This window comes from Falco punctatus, assembly GCF_963210335.1.
Source record: "Falco punctatus genome assembly, chromosome: 2".
Classification (NCBI taxonomy): Eukaryota; Metazoa; Chordata; class Aves; order Falconiformes; family Falconidae; genus Falco; species Falco punctatus.
The window spans coordinates 2,437,112-2,461,362 of NC_137581.1; the positions used below are offsets into that span (position 1 = coordinate 2,437,112).

Below are 24,251 nucleotides of genomic sequence, written 5' to 3' on the forward strand. Positions count from 1 at the left end.
GTCCGTGAGGAGGGGTTTGCACAGAGCTTTGCATACCGCGCAGAGGGGAGCATCAGCATCTTCACCCCATAGCCACCAGACACTGAACCTCAGAGGACATGGATGGGTCCCCTTCCAGAGCTGCCTGCCCCACGTCTGCCTGTGGCCAAGGGGAATGCAGCTGCATTTGGGCAGCAACAGCTCAAGGAAAGAGGAGGGGGAGAAAAAAACCCTCCACCAGTCTTAGCCTTTCAAATGCTCATTATAAATAGCTCCTCGGTGTCTTCTGAGTCACCCAGCTGAAACGTGCAAGCTAATAACGAACTGGGAAGGGGCTGGGAAGTGATTACAAGCTAGGGGAGGCTTTCTGGCTAAGTCATCACTTCTGTGACGGGGCTGCTGCATCGGCAGCTGCTGTTTGCTTTTTGCTTCCTTGGGTGCAACCAGTCCTCCACTGCATCTGGGGAGCAGAGGGCTTTGGAGATGCTGAAACACACTGTGAGGTCATCCACGACAGCTGCAACACCTGAGCCAAGCCCTGAACCCCTCCTGAGCCCCAGACAAAAAATCAGGTTTGAATATTTTCTGTGGGAAATGCACCCATCCAAAACGACCTCCTTTTTCTCTTTGATTTACTACAGAAAACACAAACTGCCAAAGACCCAGAAGGCTTGAACCCAGCCAAAATGCTCCCTGCAAGCTCTCAAAATCATCCTTTCCCCTCTGCCTCCCCAGGCTGGCATTGCAGAGCTGCCAGGCTGTGCCAGGGCAGCCAGGGCACATGATTTGGTGATGGGAGCAGGACTAAGAGCTGCTGCTGCCAAATAACCAGCCCCATGGGACATTTCTGAGCCAACACTTGGTGAGTCCTACAGGCTGCTGTGCTAGTCCCATCCCTCGAGGATGCTACGTGGATGACGAGGTTTGGGGACACCTTCCTGCTGCCTGGGGATGCCACGGCACCGGGACCACCATCAACAGGGAATGGCTGCCCAAGGACCAGCTGGAGACCCTCCATCCAGGCTCCAACCCCCACAAAAGAGCAAATCTTGGGGTCATCACCCATTGCTGCAAGGCAGGCGAGACCCCCAGCCAGCTTTGACACCTCAGCTGGGGGGATCCAAGCTGCCAAGCTGCCCGTTGCATGTGCTCTGCCTGTTCTCCATCATCTAACACCCCCTGCCACCCCCCGCTGCCACGCGGATGGAGCCGCGGCAGCAGACAAAGCATCTCCCAGTGCTCTCCATCCCCCTCACTCCCCCCTCCAGACAGGCCCATCCATTAACAAGGACAGCTCAGCCCTTTGCAGGAGAAAGCTGGACAGGCAGAAAGTCCCAGGCAGCTCCGGGCCCTGCCTGCATTTCTGGCTGCAGCCCAGCACAGCTCTCGGCAAGCCACGTGGAAGCTGGGAAAGAGACAAAAGCGAAAGTGGGGACCGGGGTCGGAGAAGAGCGGGAGGCAGGAGGGATTCCCAGAAGCGGCTGCTGCTGCATCCGCCACTGCCCCAGGGAATCCTGTATCCCCAACAGAGGAGTGGCCGCAGAGCTGGCTCCCACCCTGGAGGGATGCTTGTCCTCCCAGAGCTCATGGAGCAGCGCAGCTCCTGGGGAGATGCGCGGGGGTCGGCTGCAGATGACGGCCAGGGCACGCTCCGTGCAGCCCGTTGACGGCGGTGCCACCGGTGCTGCCGCCCTGGGCCGTGGCCAGGCCGCGGTGTGCCAGCCTGCCTGGCGGAGCAGGGGCCAGCCTGATTGCCTGCATCTGCACTAGCATCTGGCCGGCAGCCGGCAAGCACCGGAGGTTAATTCCCTGACACTTTACAACCACTCGCTGCTCTGAAGCTGAGGATGCTCAGGGGGGGTGCCCTGGAGGGGAAACTACTGGCTGGTGTCCCTCCCCCCCAGGGAACCCCCCCAAGTACAGAGACATGCAGGGTGCCAGAAGCTCGCAGCCAGGAGTTCCCCTCCATCCTCTCTGCAAGGCACCTCCAAGCTCCAGGGCTAGGTGCCCACACAGGTGGGTGATGCTGAAGCACCCCAGATGCGTCACAGCTGACATGCTGGCGCCAGGCTGTGCAAAAGGCAGAGGCATGAACAGCCCAAGGCTTTGAAAAAGCCTGGAGAACATCACACGCAGCCGCTTGCAGCTCCCAAGGACCCCAGCAACGGGGCAGCAGGCTGCCTTCGCCCCACCGAACCCCTTGGCCCCAGTAAGTGGGTGCCCAGTGAGGAGTAGAGCTGCCCCGGCCATGCTGGATGGAGAGATGGAGCCAGTACTTTCCATGGCACTTCAAACATGCAACACAGCGACTGGCAATAACCACGAGGCAGAGGTTCGGGACGGGCTCCGGTGGGCTCAGCAGCCTGCTCTCAGCTTTGCGGATGCTTGGAGACCTTCAAAAGTAGGCTGAACCACTTCGCCAGGCAGCTCGTGCCCTCTGCATCCCAGCCAGTGCTGCTCCCTGGGTACCTGCAGAGTTAATGGCACGGGAGCAAGACGTAGAATCCTAGAATGGTTTGGTTTGGAAGGGACCTTTAAAGGTCAACTAGTCCCACCCCAGTGGATGCCATGTTTCTGCTGCCAGTGCTGCCCTTCAGGCCATGCCCTGGGAGGGAAGCAGGAGTAATGGCGAGGACACACGAGGTGGGGAAGGACCAGAGTTTCCCTTTGATATGTGCCCAGGTCACACAGGCAGTGGCAGGTAGGGACATCAGCATCATCACGAATGTCACCTCATGCCATCAGCCCCTCCAGGAGGAACTGGCTGCCAGGTGGGTGCATCAGGGAGGTAAAATGGGGATGATGCATTACACATCACCCTTACATGAGCCTTGATGGGAACACACTGTCCAGGTCCTGGCATAACTGGCACAGAGACTTAATGCGCTCCTGTAAAGATGCATAAACTATCTTTGTCCCCTCCTGGGACACTGGGCTCTTTGCTGGTGCCCATGGGCTCCCTGGGCAGGATGGAGCCCCTCTTCCCAGCTGTGGCTGCAGCCACAGTCCCTCCTCCGTCTCGCGCCTGGCACCGACCTCATCATCAGACCAGCGCTGAGCATGGTGACACTTGGCCAGTTCACATGTCCCCACGTCTGCTCCTGCCAGGCAGCTGCCAGAAGCGAACCAAGCAGCAGAGAGAGCTGGGTGAGAAGCAGGCAGCCCTGTCTGCTCTCCAATGGAAGCCCTGACTTCTCCCCAGCCTCCTCTGAGCCTGCTCCTTCCCTGCAGGGATGCTCAGAGTATCATCTCCTCCTCCGTGTTTTCAATCCACAGAGCTCGGCTGCTTCTCCCCCAGCCCCGGCTGCTGTCAGATGCTGTGAGAGCAGCAGCTCCGGGCACGCCAGCATCCTACCCGCCACTAACCGGGTCAGGAGCCGCCCGCCTGGGAACACATTTCCCACAGGGGGAAAATGAAGGAGGAAATGGGTTAAAACGTGACCTGGATAACAGAAAATGGCACTTGACTGGCTGCCACCCAACACTCCCCTGGAATAAATCAGAGCTTATCGACAGCGCGTATGGGAGACCTGGCCCACCGATGGATCTCGGCCCCACGCATCATCCCCACCCAGGCAGCAATGCTCTGCGAGGGCAGGCAGCGGCATTGCTAAGATCTGCCGGCAGCGCACAAGGCAAGCCAGCATTAAACAACGCGGGGCTCGAGTGGTGGCAGAGAGCAGGCAGCATCACCCCGCAGCACTGGCCTCACTGGGGACACCCCCTCTGGCCAAACGCAGGGGCAAAGGCATTGCCTGAAAGCTCTTGGGAAGCTTTTCCACCTCTATATATCCCCTTGGGGTGTACAGGAATGGGGACAAACATCTTCTGGGAAGGACCATGTTACGTCCTGGTTAAAAGGAGGAAGAATGGGGTTCACCATTCCTGCCTCTTCCATGCTGGATGGCTCGAGGGGCACAGCCAGCCTCGGCTACAGTAAGTTTCTATAGCATCTACCTTTCTTAAAAGCCATTAAACAGCAGCTGCAAGTCAGCAGAGGCCTTCCAGCCAGAGGAAACATGGGGATAGCCTGGCATTTCAAGACCTTTGTGTGTTTTGCTTAAAGAAAAGGACATGGGCACATGTTCTGGTGGCAGCATGAAGGATCTCTTCAGGGAACAAAGCATGCACAGCACCAGAGGGGAGCCAGGAGAGCTGGGGGGGAAAGGATGCTGCCCGCAGAGGCGATCAGACCCAGCACCCACAGCAGTGTAGAGGGATCAGCAGCTCTTGGTGCCTCTGGAGGTGTGTCTAAGCCCCACACCACATGTAGGTAGGAGAGATGCTGGGGGCTATTTTCTATAGAGAGGCAAACTCCTCATCTGAAGGTGACCTCATGAAGGTGCAAAAACCTGGTGATGCCAGAGGGAGACGTGTGGTACTGGGGCAGGAGCGGGCAGCAGCTTCCCTTGTGCCCCAATGATCCTGTAATCACTTAAAGCCCCAATGATCCTGTAATCACCCAAAGCACCCGCTCCAGGAGACCTGAGACTGCTCCCGGGCACACCCGCGTGCAGCGAGGCAGCCCCTGGGAGCGGTGGTCCCGGCGTACGCAGCCGAGCCAGGCAGTTTGGCCAGTGCCTGAGCATGTGGAGCTGGCACCGCCAGACAAAGGAATCCAAGCACCAAGCAGCCTTCCTCCTCGTCCCCTTACACCTACATCCCTTCCCCACCAGCTCAGCTCAACCCCCTGGCAATGTGGGATTTGATCCCAGCAACCACCAAGGGCAGGCTGGGAGCACCCAAGATCTCTCGGTACCCGGGAGGCAGAGCACCCACATACTGCAAATCGCCTGTGCACAGCCTGCTAGCCGGCAGCTGTGGAGCCTCGTGAGTGCTACACACGCGCGCGCAGAGCCGGGGGTCTCCTCCATCCCTAGCCAAGCCCGTGGGTGATGGGAATTCAGGCACCTCATGCTTTGCGTTAAGCCAGCTCAGCCCCTCTTCCCACGTGGGCTCTGTGGAGCATCACCCTTCACCGCTTCCAGGGAGCACTGTCATCCCTCAGCAAGGTCACCCCATGCTCTCACGCAAAGCCCCTCATGCCTGCACCATGGAATGAAGTCCCTGTGACCCTCAGAGCCCCTTCCCCACCTTGCCGCATGCAAGCGGGTGCAGCGCCACTGGGACCCCCAGACCTGTTGCGTGGGTGGGTGCGCAGGGGGGTGGCTTCTCATGCCCTGCATGGAGCCGCTGAAACCATGATCCTGAGGCCTGAACTGCATTCCACAAAGTCACCTGCCCTCCCCCCCCCTCCCCCCCCCCCCCGCCCCTCCCCAGCAGCCCACTGGTGGGCCAGGAGCCTTCCACCCCCTCCAGAAACTGCCACAGGGCAAGGGTGGCTCGGGAAATGGGGGGATGCTGCTCACACCAGCCCTCCAGCACAGAGCCCTTCAGCTAGCCACCTGCCCTGGGCTAACACAGGTGGTTAGTGGGGAAACAGGGGGCAGCGGCTGGGGGTCACCAGCCTCTTGTCATATCCCTGCCACCCCCCTCCCCACCAGCTGTCAGGCAGGAGGAACTTTTTCCTGCCTTACCCACGTCTCCCTCACTCCCTCGCCCAGCATCACCCCCGGAGCATCCCTCCCTCCCAGCGTGGTGCCCCCAGCCCCGGGGCCGGCGGGAGGGACTCACAGGTCAGACGCTGCCGCCTGGTACGGCTGGCTCCGGCAGAGGATGGAGTGTCCGCAGCCCTGGCCCATGGCTCCGCATTCTTCGGCAGCCCTGCCAGGCGGGCGGCGGGGCTCGGGTGCGTGCAGCGAGGCGGCCGGCTGGCAGCGGAGCCTCCCGCCGCGCTCGGCGAGGGTGTCTCAGCCCGCTGCTGTCACCGAGCCCTATGCAGCGCGGGAGGGGAGGGCGGAGGATGGGGGGCGCGCCGCGGCTGATTGACGGCGCCGCTGCGGCTCCGCCGGGCTGGGCGGGGGCCGAGCCGCTCCCGCGGAGGGGCCGGAGGGATCCGCACCTGCCGCCCTGCCGCCGCCCGCCGCGGGCCGCGCCCGTCCTCGCCCGCCGCGCCGCGCCGCACCGCGGGGCCGCCGCCTTTGTCTACAAGGCACACGCCGGCCCTGCCCGCCTCCGCGCTCCCCGCGGAGGCAGCTGCTTCTCTGGGCAGCGGGTCCTGCTGGGACCGCAAGCCACTTCTGCCCCGGGGACATCGGGCAGCACAGGGCAGCACTGGGAAGCACTGGTTTCGCAGGCAGTTCCCTGCCCCGGAGGGTGCTGGGCATCACGAGACCCACGAACACGTTCCTTCGGCAGGGGCAGCAGGTGACACAGAGCAATGTGGAACTGCACTGAGCCCACAGGTCCCTGCCCCGGGGGTACTGAGCAGCACCAGGCAGCACCCGACCCAACCCGCAGGCAGGCTCCTTTCGTAAGGGCGCTGGGTGGTATCAAGCAGGTGCCAGCGAGGTGATACAGGCCTGGCCATGCCCACCACCAGGTGCCTGCCCAGCCCATCCAGGTGGTGTGGAGCTACTGGCGGCGGGATGCTGCCCGTGGCATTGCTCAGCTGCAGCCAGGAGTGGGAAGGGGATGCTGAGCCCTTGGCCACGCTGCAACCCCACTTGAACCTGCCCCAGGCACCAGCCTGCTCCCAGACAAGGCTGCGGTGGAGGAGCTGGAGCCTCCCAGGAGCCTGCAGAACCGCTCCATGCCTGTGCCCATGCTGGCACCTCCTGAATAAAGCACAGCTTCCCTCTGGGAGAGCCCACAGCCCTTTGCATGTGTGCAGCACCGAGCACCACTGGAGCTTGTCTTGGCCGAGTTGGAGGAGCTGCTGTCCATTTGGGCTTGCAGGACATCAGGTGGGTTTGTCCCCCACAGCCACACTGGGATCTCCTGCCCTGGGCTTCCCTGGGATGGGGGCCGTCAGGGTGAGCTGTCACCCGGGTGGGACTGTGGCAGAGAGCAGCTGGAGAAGGGCAACAGTTGCTGCAATGCCAGCCCCAGCCACTCTCCAGTCGGGGCTCACCTGCCACAGTCGAAGACCTGTGCTTCCAGGAGGGACACTGGGGAAGGGCACCCATCCTATGCTGAATCAGGGTCCTAGCAGGCTTCGTCTGCTATTAAACCCACATCTCTTGGCACACAAGAAGAAGGAGCAGGAGCAGACTGGACTTTTAAAGATATTTAAGCATTTTGGCTTCTCCCAATGCAAGCAGCAGAGACATCAGAATGAAGGTAATATGGACAAAGAGGGGGAGGAGATCATCCCACAGCAGAACTTCTTGCCTCAGGATGCTGTGGATGCTAAAAGTTCACACGGCTTAAGGGCAGCATCTTCATGTACACAATGCTACAGCAACCATCAGTAGCTCGGGTCATCCCTGAGCACCGAATGGTCAGTGGGCAGGAGAGAACTCGGGGAAGTTTTGCATGTCCTTGCCCTGCTCTTGCACTCACCCTTGGCATCTCTTGGCCACTGGCAATACGGGGCGATGGACCTTAGGTCTGAGCCAGTACAGCCACCTTGATGTTAGTCCCCCCACCCCAGGCGAACCCAGGAGTGTCTCTCGGGGTCTGCAGGCTTAGCAGCATCCCTCTGCGGGTACCTGCATCCTCCGCACACTCTCCATGTGCTGCACAGTGGTACCAACCCCCAAACACCCCCAAACTGGGAGCTCGGCTGCATGTAATTAAATTTTGCACCAAAAGGAGCTATTTTGGTTGCTCTTCACTAGCCTTGCATCTCTCCGTCCCTCCAGGGTCACTTTTTCTGGGGAGAGGGGAAGAACGTGCCTTAAAATCTATGTAGATATGCCACTACTCCCCTGCTATGGCATGAACCCACCAGCTGGGACTTCAAGAGCAGCAATAGATATTAAGAGATTAGCACTCAAATCACATCAGTTCCTGTCAAATTCACAAGGATTAATATTCCCATGGTCTACATAAATAGGCAGTGTATTGTATCAATTACATGAGATCCTCTGCCTGCATTGTCCAGAGGGGGGAAACTGAGGCCCCCACCCGCAATGACTTGCCCAGATTTTACCAAATTTTACCCCAAGAGCTGATATTAGCCAGGGCTAATTGGAGATTATTTTAAGGACCACCACTTTAATCTAATCCCTTTTTTCCGTCCCAAGTCTCAGGTTTAATGCTGTTTTCATCCTCTGGCTGAGCTTACCTGGTGTTTTGGAGCATGTCCCGTGCTCCTTTGGGCGGACCTTACTGTGGGACACCATGGGATGCCGTGGGAACTGGGAGCCATCCCAGTAATCACCCATCTTCTCCCACCAAAGTGGCTGGTGCCAACCCAGGGGTGGGCAAAGCATCAGAAGGCTCGAACATCCAACTCAGTGATTTTATTTATCACTCTCATTTTTATTTTTGTTTCCTCACATTGCTATTATTTAATTTCCTCCCAGCAGCCTGGATCTTGGGGCAAAGCAGCTGCATGATGGTCCTCGTTGTAACCCGGGCAGGCAGAGCAGGCTGTCGCTGCATGCTTGCACTTAGCATTGGTGTTAACACATCCAGGCTGCAGCGACTTTCAGTCTTTCTCGGTTTCCGGGCTACGGTGGAGGTGTGGACTGCGCAAGCCTCACTTTCTGCTTTTGCTTCTCACAGAGTTTCTAGAGCCCAAGCCATCAGGCTGGCCTGTCTGTGATGCAGGGGGTGTTCCCTGAGCCCCACGTGGGGCTGAACTGGTTCCTACAACCCTGCAGCGGTGACAACAACAGCGGTGTGGGGAGCAAGCCGAGTGCTGTGCAACACCCACCGAGCCTATAACCCCGTGTGACGGAGCCGCCTTGCCACATCATCTTGGCATGAAGACATCTACAGGGAGTCCCCTCCTTCCTGGAAAAGCTGGCTCCCATGGTTGTTTATCCAAGCTTTTCTTATTCCCAAGAGGCATTTTTGTCTGGCAATGGTCCCCAGCCAGAAGCAGCTGGGAAGATCAGAGCAGATCTGGGTGCAAGGCCCACCAGAAGCAGCCGCCCATCCCCGTTTGTGAGGCACGGACCACCATGTGTGCCCAGCATCCGACCTGCTCTCCACCCCCCCTGTCAATCCTTCCCTGCGTCCAGCGCGGTGCCTGCCTCTGTCCCCTGTCCAAACGTTATTCCTGGTATTTAAAAGACGTGGCTTTCTCTGCTCCACGTCACTCGGTACTGTTTTCTCCTCAAGAGAAAACTCAGCTCCGTATCCAAGCAGCTTCTGAGAGTCCTTCTGCAAATGGCAGCGCAGGCACTCGGGCTCTCCCTGGGAGACAAGGTTCCTCCTTTCAGTGCGTGCAGCCCCAGGAGTTTCACAAATGCTGAGAAATTTAAATAGCTTGCTGGAACGCTTCCTCTGCTTCTGAAATATTTTGATGCGTTTCATTAAAAATGCTTATTCTGGGGTTTTTGAATTTGGGTTGGTTTTTTTTTTTTTACTTTCTTTTCTTCAGATAAATCCCTGCTTGCTGTTGCTTGGAAGCACCCAGGAGGGCTGGACTGGTGTCTTGAGTAACCGAGGGAGTTCTGGCATGGTTTCCTAAGCAACCAAGGACTACAGGATCCCACCCATGGTGAGGGACATCACACAGATGTCAGGAGGATGTGACCTTCTGGCACATGCCATGAAAACTGGTTTGGAGGTGCCGAAGGCAGAACCTGAAGGACTGAGCTTTGGGTTTCCTGCCTTATCTTGAGGAGGTTTCTCCACCAGCTTCAAGCAAAGAAGCCTCTGCCTCTGCTGCAGCTCCCCAGCATCATGATGGAGACATCCAGCCAGCTCTGGCATCACCTCTGGACCCGTCAAAGCTTCCCTTCCTCCAAGTGCTGGGCAGATACTTCTCCACCAAAGCAGCCTGCTCTCTTCAGATGACATTGATCCATCACCTGCCAGTTTGCACCTCCCCAGGAAGCTGCCATTTGGAGAAGAAAAGGATTTCTACAGCAAATCCCTTTGGTGTTTGCAAATGTCTCTGGGTGTCTGACCTCTTAGAGCAAACCCAAAGCTCCACAGGAATAAGGAGCCCAGGTCTCTGGTCCAACCTCCTACTCAAAGGTGGATCAGGCCAGGGCTTCATCTGATCCATCTCCAAGGATGGAAACCACATGACCTCTTTGGGCCACCTCTTCCACTGCTCTGTGATGGAAACGCTTCTCCATACACCCAGTGTGAATGTCTGTGCTCGCTGTGGACACTCACCTGAGCTGCTCCATGGGCCGCTTGTGGCCCCCAGCACACGTTAGGACCTTATTGTTAGGAATGCAACACCTCCAAGCCCTCCGACACCCAACCTGCTCTGAGGCCACCTCCTCCGTGTGCCACCCTGTGCCCACCGAGGTCCCACAGGGCTCAGACCCCCACGGAGCTGGTGCTGAGCCTGGCCACTGGAGCCCCATGGGGTGGGTGCCTCGAGGGCAGACAGTGACCTTAGACCTGGGCTGCAGTGCAGAAGCTAGGGCAGGGTGATGGCCAGCGAGATCCATGAAGAAACCTTCTCCAGGTATGTCCAAAGAGTGCACCTTACCCCGACCTCCCGGCTGGAAGGAGAGGGTCCCAGGAGGGTCTGACATGGCGTTTCTGACAAATCCCTCTTGTTTAGATTGCGCTGGATGCCGCAAACACCCTTTTGATGGAGTTCATGGCAATCCCCGATCTGGGCGCTGACACGGGCCGTATATCTTTCTTTATTGTCAGGAAGACGGAGGGCTGCCGGTGTTTCAAAGGCATCGTTACAGCTACATGCCCTCGTACCAATATTTGTGGCGTGAATATGAAACAAGCCTTGCTTTAGACTTCTGCGGAGCCTCCTTAGCTACGGGATTGAAATTTTTGAGCTCTGAATAGCCGTCCATTGTCCTCGAGTGCTCATTGTGCAGGATACCAATTCCACCGCTAATGTAGGTGTATTTGCCAATACAAAGCAATTTGCTCTGCGGATACTTTCCCTACAAAAGGGCTCGGCATCGCTGCCACCCTGTGCTCGGAGCTGCGAGCTTCCAGAGAGCAATTCTCTCCCTTGCTGTGCACACAAGAATCCCTTCCTCCAGAGATACCCCGCCAGCTCAGCCCAGCATCCCGGGATAGTCCCAGGGACCGAGCCACACTCCACTTTCCCTGCTTCCAGGGTTTCCTTAGGGTTATCCCGCTGCATGCATCTGCCGCCCCATGCACCCTGAATCACCGCTGGGCAGCCACGGCCAGGCAGGGAGGAGGTGGGAGCTGAGCACTGGGTGCTGCTGCGCCTGTAGAAATATCTGCAGGAAAGTTCAATCTCAGCAACTTGGTTTTGATCTCCCCTCCTCCCCTCTCCCCACCTCTGATTTTTCCACCGTTTTCCCCAGCACGCTTGAAAACCCAAGGAGTCTTTCAGGGTGGGAATAAAATGGCGAAACGGAGAAAAGCTTTTCCATTTTCACTGACATTTATCCTGGGAACAGAAAAAGAACAGAAAACAACACCCAGAGGAACCCGGAGCCTTGTTTTTATCGCAAGGTCAGTACAAGCTGTTCTCAAAAAAAAAAAAAAAGAAAGAAAGAAAGAAAGAAAGAAAGAAATCCTCAATGATCTCAATTATCAGGAAAATGATTTTCCATGTCTGCAGGTACAACAGCTCTGCCTTAGCACGGGCAGAGTAGGGAGGACACACACACACACAGAGACACACACCCCAGTATTTTGGGGTAGGGATAGGGGTCCTGGGGAGCTGTTTGGAGGTTGTTTGGGGGGGTGGGGTGGTGTGTGTGCAGCATCCCACTGCAGCCTGTCCCGTGCTGGGGAAGGTGCTGTGGGGAGAGGTGGGATGCGATGCCAGCTCTTGACACCCCATCCCATGCCAAAGCCTGCTGCCTTCCCCAAAAGCAACTGGGAGCAAAGGGATGAGCAGGGGAGGCTCGAGGGGGGGCTCTTGGCCCCCCCTTTCCCGTCAGTGTGAGGGTGACTGAAGCAGCGCGGTGGCCAGCAGCTGAGGAAGCGCTGATGAAAAGATCCTCTGACCAGATTAGGGAAGGGAAATAAAGCCCAGCGTCATGAAGCCCAGCGTCACAGGGAGAGGCGCTCGGCTCGCTGGGTCACATCAGATGAGGACAAGGTGCTGGTGGGAGCAGCACATTTGGTGGGGGGCTCTGATCAGCGCCCTGGCCCTGGCCAGCAGTCCCATTCCCCTCCCAGAAAACCCCCAGTAAATACTCGTGCTGGCTCGGTGCCGCTTGCCGGGATGGGACAGAGACCCTGGCACAGCCCACGGCCACGGTGCCAGGATCCAGCTGGCCCACCTGGGGATGGGGTGTCACAAAAGCTCCAGAAAGCGGCTTGGGCAGCCCGGAGCGGGCACGGGCTTTACCTGGCTTTGTGCAAGTGGTTTGGAGAGGGAAGGAGAGGGAAAAGGGAAGGGGAAAGGAGAAGTGGAAAGAAGGGGAAAGGGAAGGATGGGGAAGGGGAAGGAGAAGGGGAAAGGGAGGGAAAGGGAAGGGAAGGGAAGGGAAAGGGGGGGGAAAGGGGAAGGGGAAAGGGAAGGATGGGGAAGGGTAGAGGGGGAAGGGGGAAAGGGAAGAAGAAAGGGAAAGAAGGGGAAAGGGAAGGATGGGGAATGGGAAGAGGAAAGGGAAGGAGTCTGAGTCAGCCGCATTCTGCAGGGCAGTCTGGCAGCACTGCAGGCTGCAGGCCAGCCTCAGCAGCCCCCCAGCCCGCAGCTCCCCTTGTGTGACAGGGGCAGCAGAAGGGCGGCTGGTCCCAGGTCCTGGAGCCGCATCCAGCACTTGTCATTGAACCTGCCTTCCAGCCTCTCCTGGTGTTCCCTGCCTGGTCACATCTGTCAGCTGGGGTGTGGGGAGGAGACAGGGACCCGCTGGCTTCAGCACATGGAGGACTTTGCATGGGTGACCTTGCCCAGCACTTGCTCGGGGAGCCAAGGCATTCATGGCTGCTGGGGGGGCCAGGGGTACCCTCTGCCCCCTTCTTTCCAGCCTCCATTTTCATCACTCATCAAAGGCTTCCCACGTCCCATGGTCTGGTGTGTTCCCAAAACCAAAGTCTGGAGCAAAATCCCCATGGTGCTGATTCCCTGGGGGGCAGCATCCACCCCTGGGCTGTGCTGGGGCTGGGGGGGGTGTGCCATCCACCATTTAAGCAGGAATTTAAGCAAGGCTGCAGGATCAGACCCGGAGAGACCTGGCCTGCCCATGGCAATCATCAGGAATCACTTTTGATTTGCTCCCAGGGTGCACCCAGACTCCTCCCAGGGCTCTGCTGGGTACCACGGTCCGGGCACCATCCCTGTAGTCCTCCCCCAACCCATGAACCCCAGCTCTGTCCCCCTCCACTGGTTCCCCACCCCAAAGCTGTTCGAGGTTTTGGAGATACTTGTTGCTATCCCTGACCCCATCCCAGCTCTCACATTGCTGCTGGTGGTGGGGGGCACCTGGGCACCTGGTCCTGGGGTGGCACTGGGGTGGGGGCTGACCCCAGAGGTCCCAAATCACCCAGAGATGGGGATCCTTCCCCTGGTTTGAGGGTGATTGGGGCAGGGGGGGCGCTTTTCCTCTCCATCCAACAACTCCCCACCCCAGGGTGGGGTGCAGATGAGGCTGGGAGGGGAGAGGGACAGGGGCAGGGAACGGGGCAGGGATCAGACATCCCTGAGGATACAGGAGGAGCAGGACAGGTCTCTGTGCTCCTAGGAAGGGGTGTCCCGGTGACCTGCACCCCAACAGCTGGGGCAGCCGAGAGGAGATGTGCCTGCACCCTCAGCGTCCGCTTGGCATGTCCCATGGGTGCAGGATGGGACCGTGAGCTTCTCCCACACCACGGTCCCATCCATGCACCGGGAAAAAACAAGGGCTAAAAAGCAGAATTAATGGCTGCTGGGGAAAAATCAGGAAGGCAACAACAACAACAAAAATCAAACAAAATAACCCCCTGGCCCAGGCAGACATGGGGCCGTGGAAATTAGCAGCATTGCTTCCCGCCTCCTTCACGCGCAGGTTGGCTCCCACAAAAGGGAGCCGAGAGGGATTAAACATGCGGAAGGCAGTAATGGATTGCACAAAATCAATGCCAGGCGGCGGCGGGGGCTTTTGTTGGGCAATGATTAGGCGATGTGCTACACGGAGCCGTGCAGATAATTGTCTTGTCATTGAACAAGCCCTCGGGGAATGCGGGGTTGGTGGCACCCACGCGCTTGGGCATGGGTTTGCTCACTGTCTCCTGCCCCAGCAGAGCCACCCTCTGCACCTGGGGCACCCAGGGGACTGGAGCTGCCTTTGGGATCGTCCTCAGGGGCCATGGAAGGGATAAAACCCACTGCTTGGGGTTCAGGACATGCATAGCAGGGGTCAGCCCTTTGCTTCAGTGGGGTCTGGGCAATGTCCCCTCCACCTCCTGCCCCCTGGCAATGTCCCCAGCCCTGAAGCAAACCCAAGTGAGTGCTGAACTGGGGAACCTGCTTGCTCCTGCACACCATCCCTCTGAAGCCACCAGGAGCATCTCCGGTGGACAGCATGAGGCTTCGAAAGCTGCTTTCCAAGCCATCCACCTTGAACCATGGCCAGCGAGCGGGGAGGAGAGAGCTCAGCACCCCCCAGGGCAGTCAAAGCATGTCCCCTGGGTGACAGCCCCGCTCCCCACCATGCTCTTGGGCTTCTTGGGGTGGGGACAAGCAGGGTTAGGTTTCTATGGGTGGCAAGGGGACTTGGTGACCACCTGGGTTGCAGAGGGGTCACAGAAAGGACCTGTAGCCCCGCAGCATCCCTGGAGCATCCCTCCCTGGTGGTGGCTCTGCTCTGCTCCCCAAGCTGCGAACAAACTCCCAGCAGTTTATTCCCAGCAGGTTGAGGCAGTGAAATCCCTGTGGAAGCAATCAGAGTGACCTGGAGCCCTGGGCTGTAATGACCACAGGGCTCGGAACAGGGACATCGATGTACAATGTGTCCCACGAGCCGGGCAGGCATCCCCAGCTAGAGCTCTGCACCCAGACGCGCCAAGCTGGGGGTCGCTGCTGCAGGGTGTCACATCAGCCAGCAAACAGTGACTCTGGCACGGGCATGCCGGGCTTTCTCCACATGGCTGGGAAGTGATACAGTAGCGGTCCCTCCCAGAGGGATGCCAGTCAGGATAATCCTATCCCCTGGGCATCTCCTGCCCTGGGCCAGGCATCACACCCTGCTGCAGCCAGGCCAGCGTGCAGGGGGCTCTACAAGGGCACCCCTGCCCATGGTGCTCCCCACTGCCTCTTATCACCAGCCTCCCATCCCTTGGGATGCTCAGCAGCATCTTCCCAAACAAGGGTACCAACCCTCGGGGTCCAGGCAGCGGGGTCAGTGCGCCACACCAGGGCTGAGGGCAGCAGAGTTTGCCGAGCACTGCAGCAACAGGTGCTGGTGTGGCGCAAAGGTTTGTCACCGATGGGACCATGGGGACACGCGCTGTGGCACATGGGCCTGGCACGCTGCCGCCCCAGCAGCGGGCTGCCAGGGCTCGCAGGTAGCCATGGAAACCTCCTGGCGGGATGCTGTGCCGATAAATAGCCAATTTAAAGTGATTCTCCTCAAAGAGCTTTTTTATATATCTGTGTGTGAGCAAGTCCCACTGGTTTTTTGGTTGTTTTTTTTTTTTTTTTTAAGGTTTTCCTTTTTTATTATTATTATTTTTTTCTTTTGTGCTGCCTTCAAGGTCTGAACGCTGCTGTACGATGGTGACTCGCAACACCTCTTTGTGTTAAATGAAACGAAGTGGGTTTATCCTGGTGGCAGCAAATACGGAAGTGGAGTGAGTTTGTTCAGTGGGTGCTGGGCCATGCACGGCCACGTGTGCACAGAGCTGCTCCTTACCTGGGTATTTATTTAGCCGTGCACGCTGGGATAAATAAACGCATGTGCATCTGAGTGCATGTGCACGTGTTTGGATGCATGGGCATGCATCCCACCTGTTTGCTCCTACACTCCACACGTGCATGGAATTGTGTGTGTGTGCACAGATCCGGGCATGCTGTGTTAGTGTAAGCAGCCCCGCAGCAGCGTATGCTACTCAGGTACTTGTGCACACATGTGTGCATGTGCTAGGGGAGCCACAGCCCCGTGTGGGCTCCAGGTCCTCTCGCTCTATCCCTCTCAGGAGTTTCCCAGGGGATGGAACAAAGGGAAATGGGATTTTCGAGTCCCAGAGACCCACATCTGCCACAGGAGGTGACAGCCAGCCCCAGCTGCAGGAGCCCTGGCTGCAGCCAGGTGCCACCCAGGCTTCGCTCTCCATGGGTGGAGAGGCAGAGCTGTGCCCGCTCCTCCAAGGATGCAAACCAGGTTTGGCTGCAGGATCAACCCAGCGGCCGGGGCAACGTAGCCCAGGGCTCTGCTGAGCCACTCATTACCTATATCTGTATGTCCCACAATGCACACACATCCCTGGGGACCCCATCCTGCTTCCTCAGCACTGGTCCATCCCAGATGGGGACAGAGCAGGGATCTCTCTGGGCTAACAACCCAGGAGCATCACCACAGGGTGGCCAGGGCAGGAGGCAAGGCTAACAGAGAGATTGAAAGCTCTGTTATTTTTAAATAAATGTAAATTGACATTGGCTTAATGGAGAAAGACAAGCCTAGCTCCTCCTCGCAGTGAGCACGACAAAGACGGGTAAAAAACAGCCTCGTGCCATTGCTGTTGGCAGGGCACAGAGCTGGGGACCCATGCTGGCAGAGGTCTGGCAGCTGCCTGCACCGGGGGCTGACCGCTCTGTTCCCACCACGCTGGGGAGGTCCCTCCGACCAGGAAAATCATGGTTTGGCTCCTGCCTCTGCCACCCATCACCAGCTGGCCTTGGCCATGGCTCTTTGCCCAGCTCCGGCCATGCCAAGCCTTCCCCAAACACTTCCTTCCTCATCCCCGCAAGGTGCTGAAGCCCCCGTGCCCGTCACTGGCACTCGGCACTGAGCCCCCCGGCGCTGCCGGCCCCCCACGGGAGCTGGGTGCAGCAGATCCCCCTGTCCCACGGGGCGCTGGCACCCTGCCTGCGGGCAGCATCTCCTCAGGCAAAGCCCGCCTCTGCACCCCCTGTCTCCCCTGCGCCTGCTCGACATTTATTTAGTTATTTAAATTTCCTTTATTTTTCTTATTAAACCAGGAGCAGTGAGTGGGTGGCTGCTGGAGAGGGAGGAGGGGAGCGCAGGGAGCTGGGGGAGCATGGGGATGGATAAAAGGCTTCAAGCAGCGGGGCCCTTCCCCTGTCCCGTTACTTTATGCTCATGAAATCCTCCGAGGGGCTCTTCTCCCCCTTCCCCACCACTGAGAGCCCTGTCCCACTGCTCTGGCAAGGCTGGAATTGAGCTGGAAGTGGGGGTTCCTCTGTGCCGGGATGGGGAATAGGGCTGGTGGTTGTGCTTTCAGAGGTTTCCCCAAATCCTTCTCCAGCCTGAGCCCATTTGATGGATGGGTAAACTGAGAGCAGAGGGAGGTGGGGATCCTCCATCACTGGTCAGCCCTTGGTAGCATCCTGAGCAGGGAGGCAGCCCCACACTCCAATTAAAAAAAAAAAAAAAAAAAAAAAAACAACAAACCAGGGATGGGAAAAGCCAGGAGGGAAAAAAGGAGGGGAAAAAATGCGAGAGAGCCTGAAAAAAAGCCACTGACAGTTTAATGGGGCTGCTGATGAAATAATGACTGTTTTAAAGTCTGCTGGAGTGTGGCTGCGCCTCTGTTAAATCTGGGAGCTGATAATCTGCTGAGTTTATTACCACGGTGGGGGAAGAGCAGCCACCCGGTGGGACACGGTGCTGGGGTCTGAGGTGTCGTGGGTGTAGAAGGCACGTGGGGGGACCCGTGGGGGGACCCCGTATGAGTGCCATGGGGTGGTTGCAGCATCAAGCTGGGTTGCCCGGGCTGCTGGCATTGCCTGGCTCTCCCTTAGGGTCCCCAAGATGGGGAGGGTGAATGTGGGGTTCACCCCTGCCAAGAGGCAGCAGCTCATGTCTGAGTGCCCAAAGTCTCCCCTGCTGCCAGCACTCCCTCACGACCTTTGCACTGTCTGCCTCAGAACCCAGCCTGGCTTTGCAGTGCTCTCCTACAAGGGACCAGGCAGGCAGCACCCAGCCAGGCAGCACCCCAGGAACGGCATCACGCAGGGCAGCAGCACTCCAGGAATGGCAGCACCCGGGGCAGGCATCACACAGGGCAGGCAGCACCCAGGGCAGGCAGCACCCAGGGCAGGCAGCATGGTGGGACAGGCAGCATCCAGACCAGACAGCACTTTGGCCAGGCAGCACCCAGGGCAGGCAACCTCCTGGGCAGGCAGTATATTTTATATCCTCTGCATACCATGGGGCGTACCCTGTGCTTCAGTTTCCCCCCCTGCAAAGGGACGAGCCGTCAGGGACTTGCCCTCTGCCAGCTGAGGGAAGAGGAAAGCCAGGGGCTGGCTTTGAGCTCCCTGAGCATCGTCCTTGGTGGCACACAAGTTCCCGGCATATGCTCTGTGCCACCTTGGCAGTGACTCTTGCCTGGCATTTACCTAGTCCATGTGCTTGGCACGCAAAGTCACTGATGCCCCTGACCCTGCCAGACCACAGCAGCAGGGATGCTGCCGTCTGCCACGTGCTGAGGGCTCCTGCACCCTGGGAAGAGGTACTGGCTTCCAGCTGGTGGCTGCGGAGGGACTAGAAATCACCCTCGTGTGCTAAAACACCGCCAATGTCAGGAATTTATTAAGTTGTTTGTAAATGACTCCACAATTAATCACTTGTCTGTGCAAGGTATCACATGGTGCTCGCCTCCGCAGCTCTATATATAGAGAGGAGGTGTAGGTAGGCTCCATCCATCCCTCTCTTGAGAGACAGGCTCTTGGCTGGGCTTCATCCCATTGCAGGGCCAAGGCTGAGCACGCACCGACTCGCTGCAGCTGTGCGGCTGCTGCTGCAAAGCGCCCTGGCCCCTTCATGCCTTCTCTGGGCTTCGGGATGTTAGGGTGGGGGGGCTCCAGCATGCTGGCAGCTCCTGCCTGCTCCCCTCCCAGCTCCCCTCCGATGGTCCCTCAGGAGCTCCCTGGGCATCTTTTCCCAGAGGAACCTGGATGGAGATGAAGGGAACCCCAAATCCCATGCTCCTGGGGTCCAGGACACTATGGAAACTGTCGGGGTGGATGCTGGCATCACCTCCAGCGCAAGCCATGGATGTGGCTTGGGGCTCAAAGCAGCTTCTCCGTGCAGCATCAGCCAGGCTGCAGCAGAGCCCCAGAGCATGAGCTGCCCCCAGAGGGGCAAGGCCAGCCCCGAGGAGCTACACTGGGGTCTGCTTCCCTTTCTGGGTGCTGTGGTGCTGCCCCTCCCACCATGTGCAGCCCTGCAGAGCAGCAGGGACACGGAGGGCCAGCTGCAGAAACCTGGCGTACATACAGCACCAAGTGCATGAGCGAGCACCTGGTCACACGTGCACGTGCTAACACCCTGTGCATGTGCAGGTGACAAATGCATGTGCAGACTGTGGTGCACAAGCATGTGCAGACACCGAGCATGTTGCAGACCAGCACGTGTGCAGGCTGAGTGCACATGCAACACTAGCACCCATGGCAGACACTGAGGGCATGTGCAAAAATGCAGACATTAAGCGGGTGTTACAGACACTGAGCACGCATTGCATGCACTGAGTATGCGCTCCAGACAGCAAACACGTGTTGCTGACACTGAGCATATGTGGAGATACTGAGCATGCATTGCACACACTGCACGCACTGAGCATGCATTGCAGATACTAAGCATGCATTGCAGACACTGAGCACATCACAGATGCTGAGCACATTGCAGACAATGAACATATGTTGCATGTGTTGCATGCACTGAGCACATTGCAGACACTAAGCATGTGTTGCAGACGCTGAGCACGTTGCAGACAAAGAACATGTGTTGCAGACACCGAGCACGCATTGCATGTGTTGCATGCACTGAGCACATGTTGCAAACACTGAGCATGCATTGCATGTGTTGCATGTACTGAGTATGTGTTGCAGACACTGAGCGCGTGTTGCAGACACTAAGCATGCATTGCAGATGCTGAGCATGCATACACTGAGCATGCATTCCAGACCACAAGGCCACATGCAGACACCAAATGCACGTGCAAGCAACCGAGTGATGTGCCCCAAAAGGTGCTGCCGACACCGGGCGCACATCTGGGCTCCAAGCACCTGTGCAGCGCTCGCACTCGGCCCATGCGCCTGTTGGGGCTTGGCACTGCCATCATGGGCACCACTGGCACACAGCGGCTTTGCACACCCCACCAGGCTTTCTGCAGGGAAACTGCAGCACTGGGACAGAATTTGCACCCCCAGCTGCATACAGGAAAGGCGGTGGGCTCGTGTGCTGCCATCCTTCACCTGCACCCCAGGAGCACCTGCAGCAGGAGCCTGTGAGCTCTCATTGCCCAAAGGCTTTGGGTGCCCAGCAAGAAGCGAGACCCACATCTGGCTGATGAGTTCAGACGTGGATGGCCAGATGTGGGGTTGGTGCAGGGAAACCAAAGCACAGCTGGCAGAAACAGCTACTGATGGAAGCTCAGCTGGTTTGGGGGCCAAGAAGCAGCTCTGCTTGGCTGCCAGAACAGGGCAGGGTGAGGGTGGTTGGAGGTCCTGGTGATGAAAGGATGGGAAGAAAGAGGACAGATGGACAAGGGCATGACCGGAGGAACAGGTAGGCTGCTGACAGGTGGGTGGATTGATCGAGGGGGGGAGGGAGGGATGGGTGGTGGGAAGAAGGGAGGGAGGGACAGAGAGAGGGATAGGGAGGAATGTGAGGATGGACGGAGGGAGGAAAGGAGGGAAGGATGTGGGGATGGTGGGAGGGAGGGAGTGATGGAGGAGGAAGGGAGGGAGGGAGGGATGGATGAGTATCTGGACAAGGCTGAGCACTAATGGAATTTCATGGCGTATCACTGGAGTTTGGTATCAGGTGCCTGCTCCCCTGCCTGCCCAGCTCTCTCCCCGCAGAGCCCTGGGCACCAGCAGCCCCATGGGGACCACCTGGTACAGCAGAAAGGGAGAGGGGCCATGGAGCTGGGGCTGGTGCAGGCTTTTTCCCTCTCACCAACACCTGTGTTCCCACCCAGACACAGCACCAGGGGGGCCAAGCCACATGCAGGTGAAGCCAAGGCTTGTGGGGGGCTGGTGTCAGGGGGCAGTGGGTACACAGGTGCCTCCCTTCATCTCCACCTCAGCGGCTCCACCACCCCTTGCAGTGCTGCAGGTGATGCTGCCAGCACTGCCACTGCAGCAAACCCGCAGCGCCTGCGGGTGATTGACAGCCCTCTCCCACGGGTGACTCACCACCCGCCCCCCCCCGTGGGGGATCAGCATGAGGAGGGAGTGGTGGGACACCCCACCCAGGGCCACCGCAGGCAGCGCAGCAAAGGGAGCAATGCTCCCAGCCCTGCGGTAGCACCCGGCCACCTCTCACTGCCCACCCTGCATCCCTAGGGAGCAGGCAGAGGGACAGCCACCTCCTGCCACCCAGGCTGAGCTCCGAGGACATTCCCAGCAGGGACAGCTGCCAGGTGGAGCTCGGTTCTCATGGCAAGGACCTCAGTGATGGCCACTGGCAGGCAGCAGTCACGCATGGCGCCAGCCATGTCCTGTGGGGCTGAGACGGGTGCTGGGGAGGAACCCCCAGGGCCGCCTGCTCTGCCTGCGGGGGGACACACAGCAGGCAGCCCCGTACCTCCGGCTGGGAACTGCTCATCGTGCCTCTTGCTGCAGGGCTCCACTGCCTGAGTCACCCCTGCACACGGTCCCTGTGCATGCACATGCAGACATGTGCTTGCACACGCACCTTCATGCATGCACACATGTGTTCCCCCCAACAGTAGCCGTTACGGAGCAGCACTGAGAGGCTGTGGGTTTAGGCTTGGCTTGGCCGTGGGTTTTGGGTGGGTTTAGCTGTGGGTTTAGGGTGGGCTTGGCCATGGGTTTAAGGTGGGCTTGGTCGTTGGTTTAGGGTGGGTTTGGCTGTGGGTTTAGGGTGGATTTAGGGTGGGCATGGCCATGAGTTTAGTGGCTCACTGCCCTCTCCACGGCATCACCCAACATCTTGTGAGCACCCAGCGGGTGCAGCTGGGACCATCCCACTGCACCCACAGGCTCGCCAGCTCTTGCTGTCCCCCACCCTGGCCACCCACCCCACACCACCGGCAGGGACCTGGACACTGACAGCTCTGGCTGTCCCCCACCCTGGCCACCCACCCCATGCTGCCGGCAGGGACCTGGACACCTCCACACTGTTTCCCCAAGACCTTTAATACCATCCAGAGGCGTCAGCAGAAAGCAGGGGCAGCTCCTGCCACCCCCCTCCCCGTCGCCCCACCTGCAGCAGAGACTAGAGCTGTGGGTGGGGGACAGAGGCCAGATGCACCTCCTCCCCAATTTGGGGGGATGCAGAGGCTCTTAACGCCCTGGCTGGCATGGAAAGGACCCTGGAGATGGGGTACCCCCTCCCCAGGAGTGATGGGAGCACCATGATGCCAGTGGCTGGAGTCAGGCGAGCATCCCCGCGGGAAGGGCTCCTCCTGCCTGCCTGGTTATTTTACAAGAGATTTAAAAATAGAGGGGGGAGGAGGATAAGCAAGAGCCCCCAGACACAGACCCCCATCCCACAGCTGTGCTGAGACACCCGGCTGGGTTCTGCCTCTCTCTGCCTGGAGCTCTGAGCAGAAGCGGCAGCCGAAGGCAGCCAGGGCGCAGGGGGTGGGCTCGGGTGGGCTGGCAGTTCTTGGTCCCCGTGAGCTGCCTGGCCGTGGCTCCCGAGACCTGCTCCACCACCGGGTGGGTGGCCTCGCTGCCATTTCCCCTCCTGGCTGCCCATGGGTCACCGTGGGGGGAGGCGAGAGGGCCTGGCTGAGGCTCCGGAGCTGGCAGGACCCCTGGCAAGTGCCGGGGTGTGGGGCTGGCGCGGCTCCCCGAGGGCTGCCCCGCTTGTGGATGAACCTGCGGCACAAGCGGAGAGCAAAGGGTCAGCGAAGGGGAGGGGGCTGCCACCTCCATCCCCTTCCAGCCTTGCTGCGGACATGCATGAGGGGGGGATGCCACCATTCATGCATGCATGTGCCCACGTCCCCAGGCTGTGGTGGCAACGGGACAGCCAGGGCCATTGGCTCCTGCCTCCCACTGCCTCCCTTGCCTGCGTGCTGGGGCTGGGGCAGGGGGCGCAGGGTAGAGGGGCACTCACCCAGCGTGTCAGGCCTCCAGTTCAGACGTTTCGCAGGAGCTGGGGACAGAGAGGACACAGGTCACCATTAGTCCTCAGCTTCCTCTGCATCTGGGCATCATCACCAGCAGTGCAGTACCCGGCGGAAAGTGCACCAGGGGATGGGGTGCAAGGCCCCCAGAGCAAGGGGAACTGTGGTCCCACTGGGATGTCCTCCGAGCAGCCTGGACCAGGGGACGCAGCGATGCCAGCTGCCCCATCCTGTGTTGGGACCACAGTGGGGGACACCCACAGCACTGTCCCCCTGGGAGCCCCGGGTTGCTGGTCCCTTGCCCCAGACCATGCCAGGGTGCAGAGACCCCCGGCCAGGAGTGGGGGTCTGGCCCAGATCGGAGGAGCAGGCACAGAGCCGGCAGGGATGGCTGTGCCTCGCACACCGGCACACACACACCGCAAAGCGCGGCCCCGGGGGGGCTTCCCCTCTGCCCCCAGTTATAAACCTGAGCCCGGGTGGGGGTCCTGGGGCAGACCCAGTCCCAGGGGATGGGTGCGAGGCGGGAGGCACCAGGGCAGTGCTGCTGCTGCTCCCTGCCCTCGGGTGCCCGTTGGGAAATGCACAACTGATGCATGTGGTGGCAGGATTGTCATCCCCCCCCGGCACAGCCACATCCTCAGGTTTATAACAGCAACAGGGCCCGAGGGATCAGCTTGGGCACGGTGGGACCGGAGCAGCTCTGTCCCACTGCTGCCACCAGCACCAGTGGGCCCTGTGGCTGAGCAAGGCTCCGACACCCACACCAGCACCTGCATGGCAGGGGGATGCGACAGCCCCTGGGCACGACGGCTGTCACACAGCCAGCAGGACAACAGGATGGCGGTGGGGCTGGTCTGCAACCAGGACAGCATTTCAGAGAACCCCCCCTTGTTATAGGAAAAACCAGGAGCTTGGTGGCATCCCCTTTCCTTGCATCACACGGTTTGGGACACTCCTGTGCCCAGGAGCCCACCCACCAGCGCTGGTGCTGGACAGGGCACCCAAAGCATCAGCCGCCCCCCTCCACCCCACCAGCTCTCTCCGGGTTGACTGCAGGCTGATGATGGTGCATAGGGAATGGGAGCAGGGACAGCCCCCACCCTCGTTCAGGGACCAAGCCCCCCACG

General features: G+C 59.2%; 2 protein-coding genes across 6 annotated transcripts in view; both read right to left on the reverse strand.

Annotated features, from left to right (window-relative positions):
* The window catches only part of PDE2A (phosphodiesterase 2A), a 64,273-nt gene extending 51,887 nt beyond the window's left edge, over nt 1–12,386 (reverse strand). The window contains exon 1 of the mRNA XM_080376113.1: nt 5,614–12,386. Coding sequence (XP_080232239.1) covers nt 5,614–5,681 — 68 coding nt within the window. The 5' untranslated portion in view covers nt 5,682–12,386. The remainder of the gene's footprint in view (nt 1–5,613) is intronic.
* A 9,776-nt stretch (nt 12,387–22,162) lies between these two features.
* ARAP1 (ArfGAP with RhoGAP domain, ankyrin repeat and PH domain 1) overlaps nt 22,163–24,251 on the reverse strand; it is a 45,579-nt gene continuing 43,490 nt past the window's right edge. For all 5 annotated transcript variants that reach the window (XM_080376109.1, XM_080376106.1, XM_080376108.1 and 2 more), the window contains 2 exons: nt 23,112–23,150; nt 22,163–22,870 (listed from right to left, as the gene is read on the reverse strand). In XM_080376109.1, coding sequence (XP_080232235.1) covers nt 23,120–23,150 — 31 coding nt within the window. In that variant the 3' untranslated portion in view covers nt 22,163–22,870; nt 23,112–23,119. The remainder of the gene's footprint in view (nt 22,871–23,111; nt 23,151–24,251) is intronic.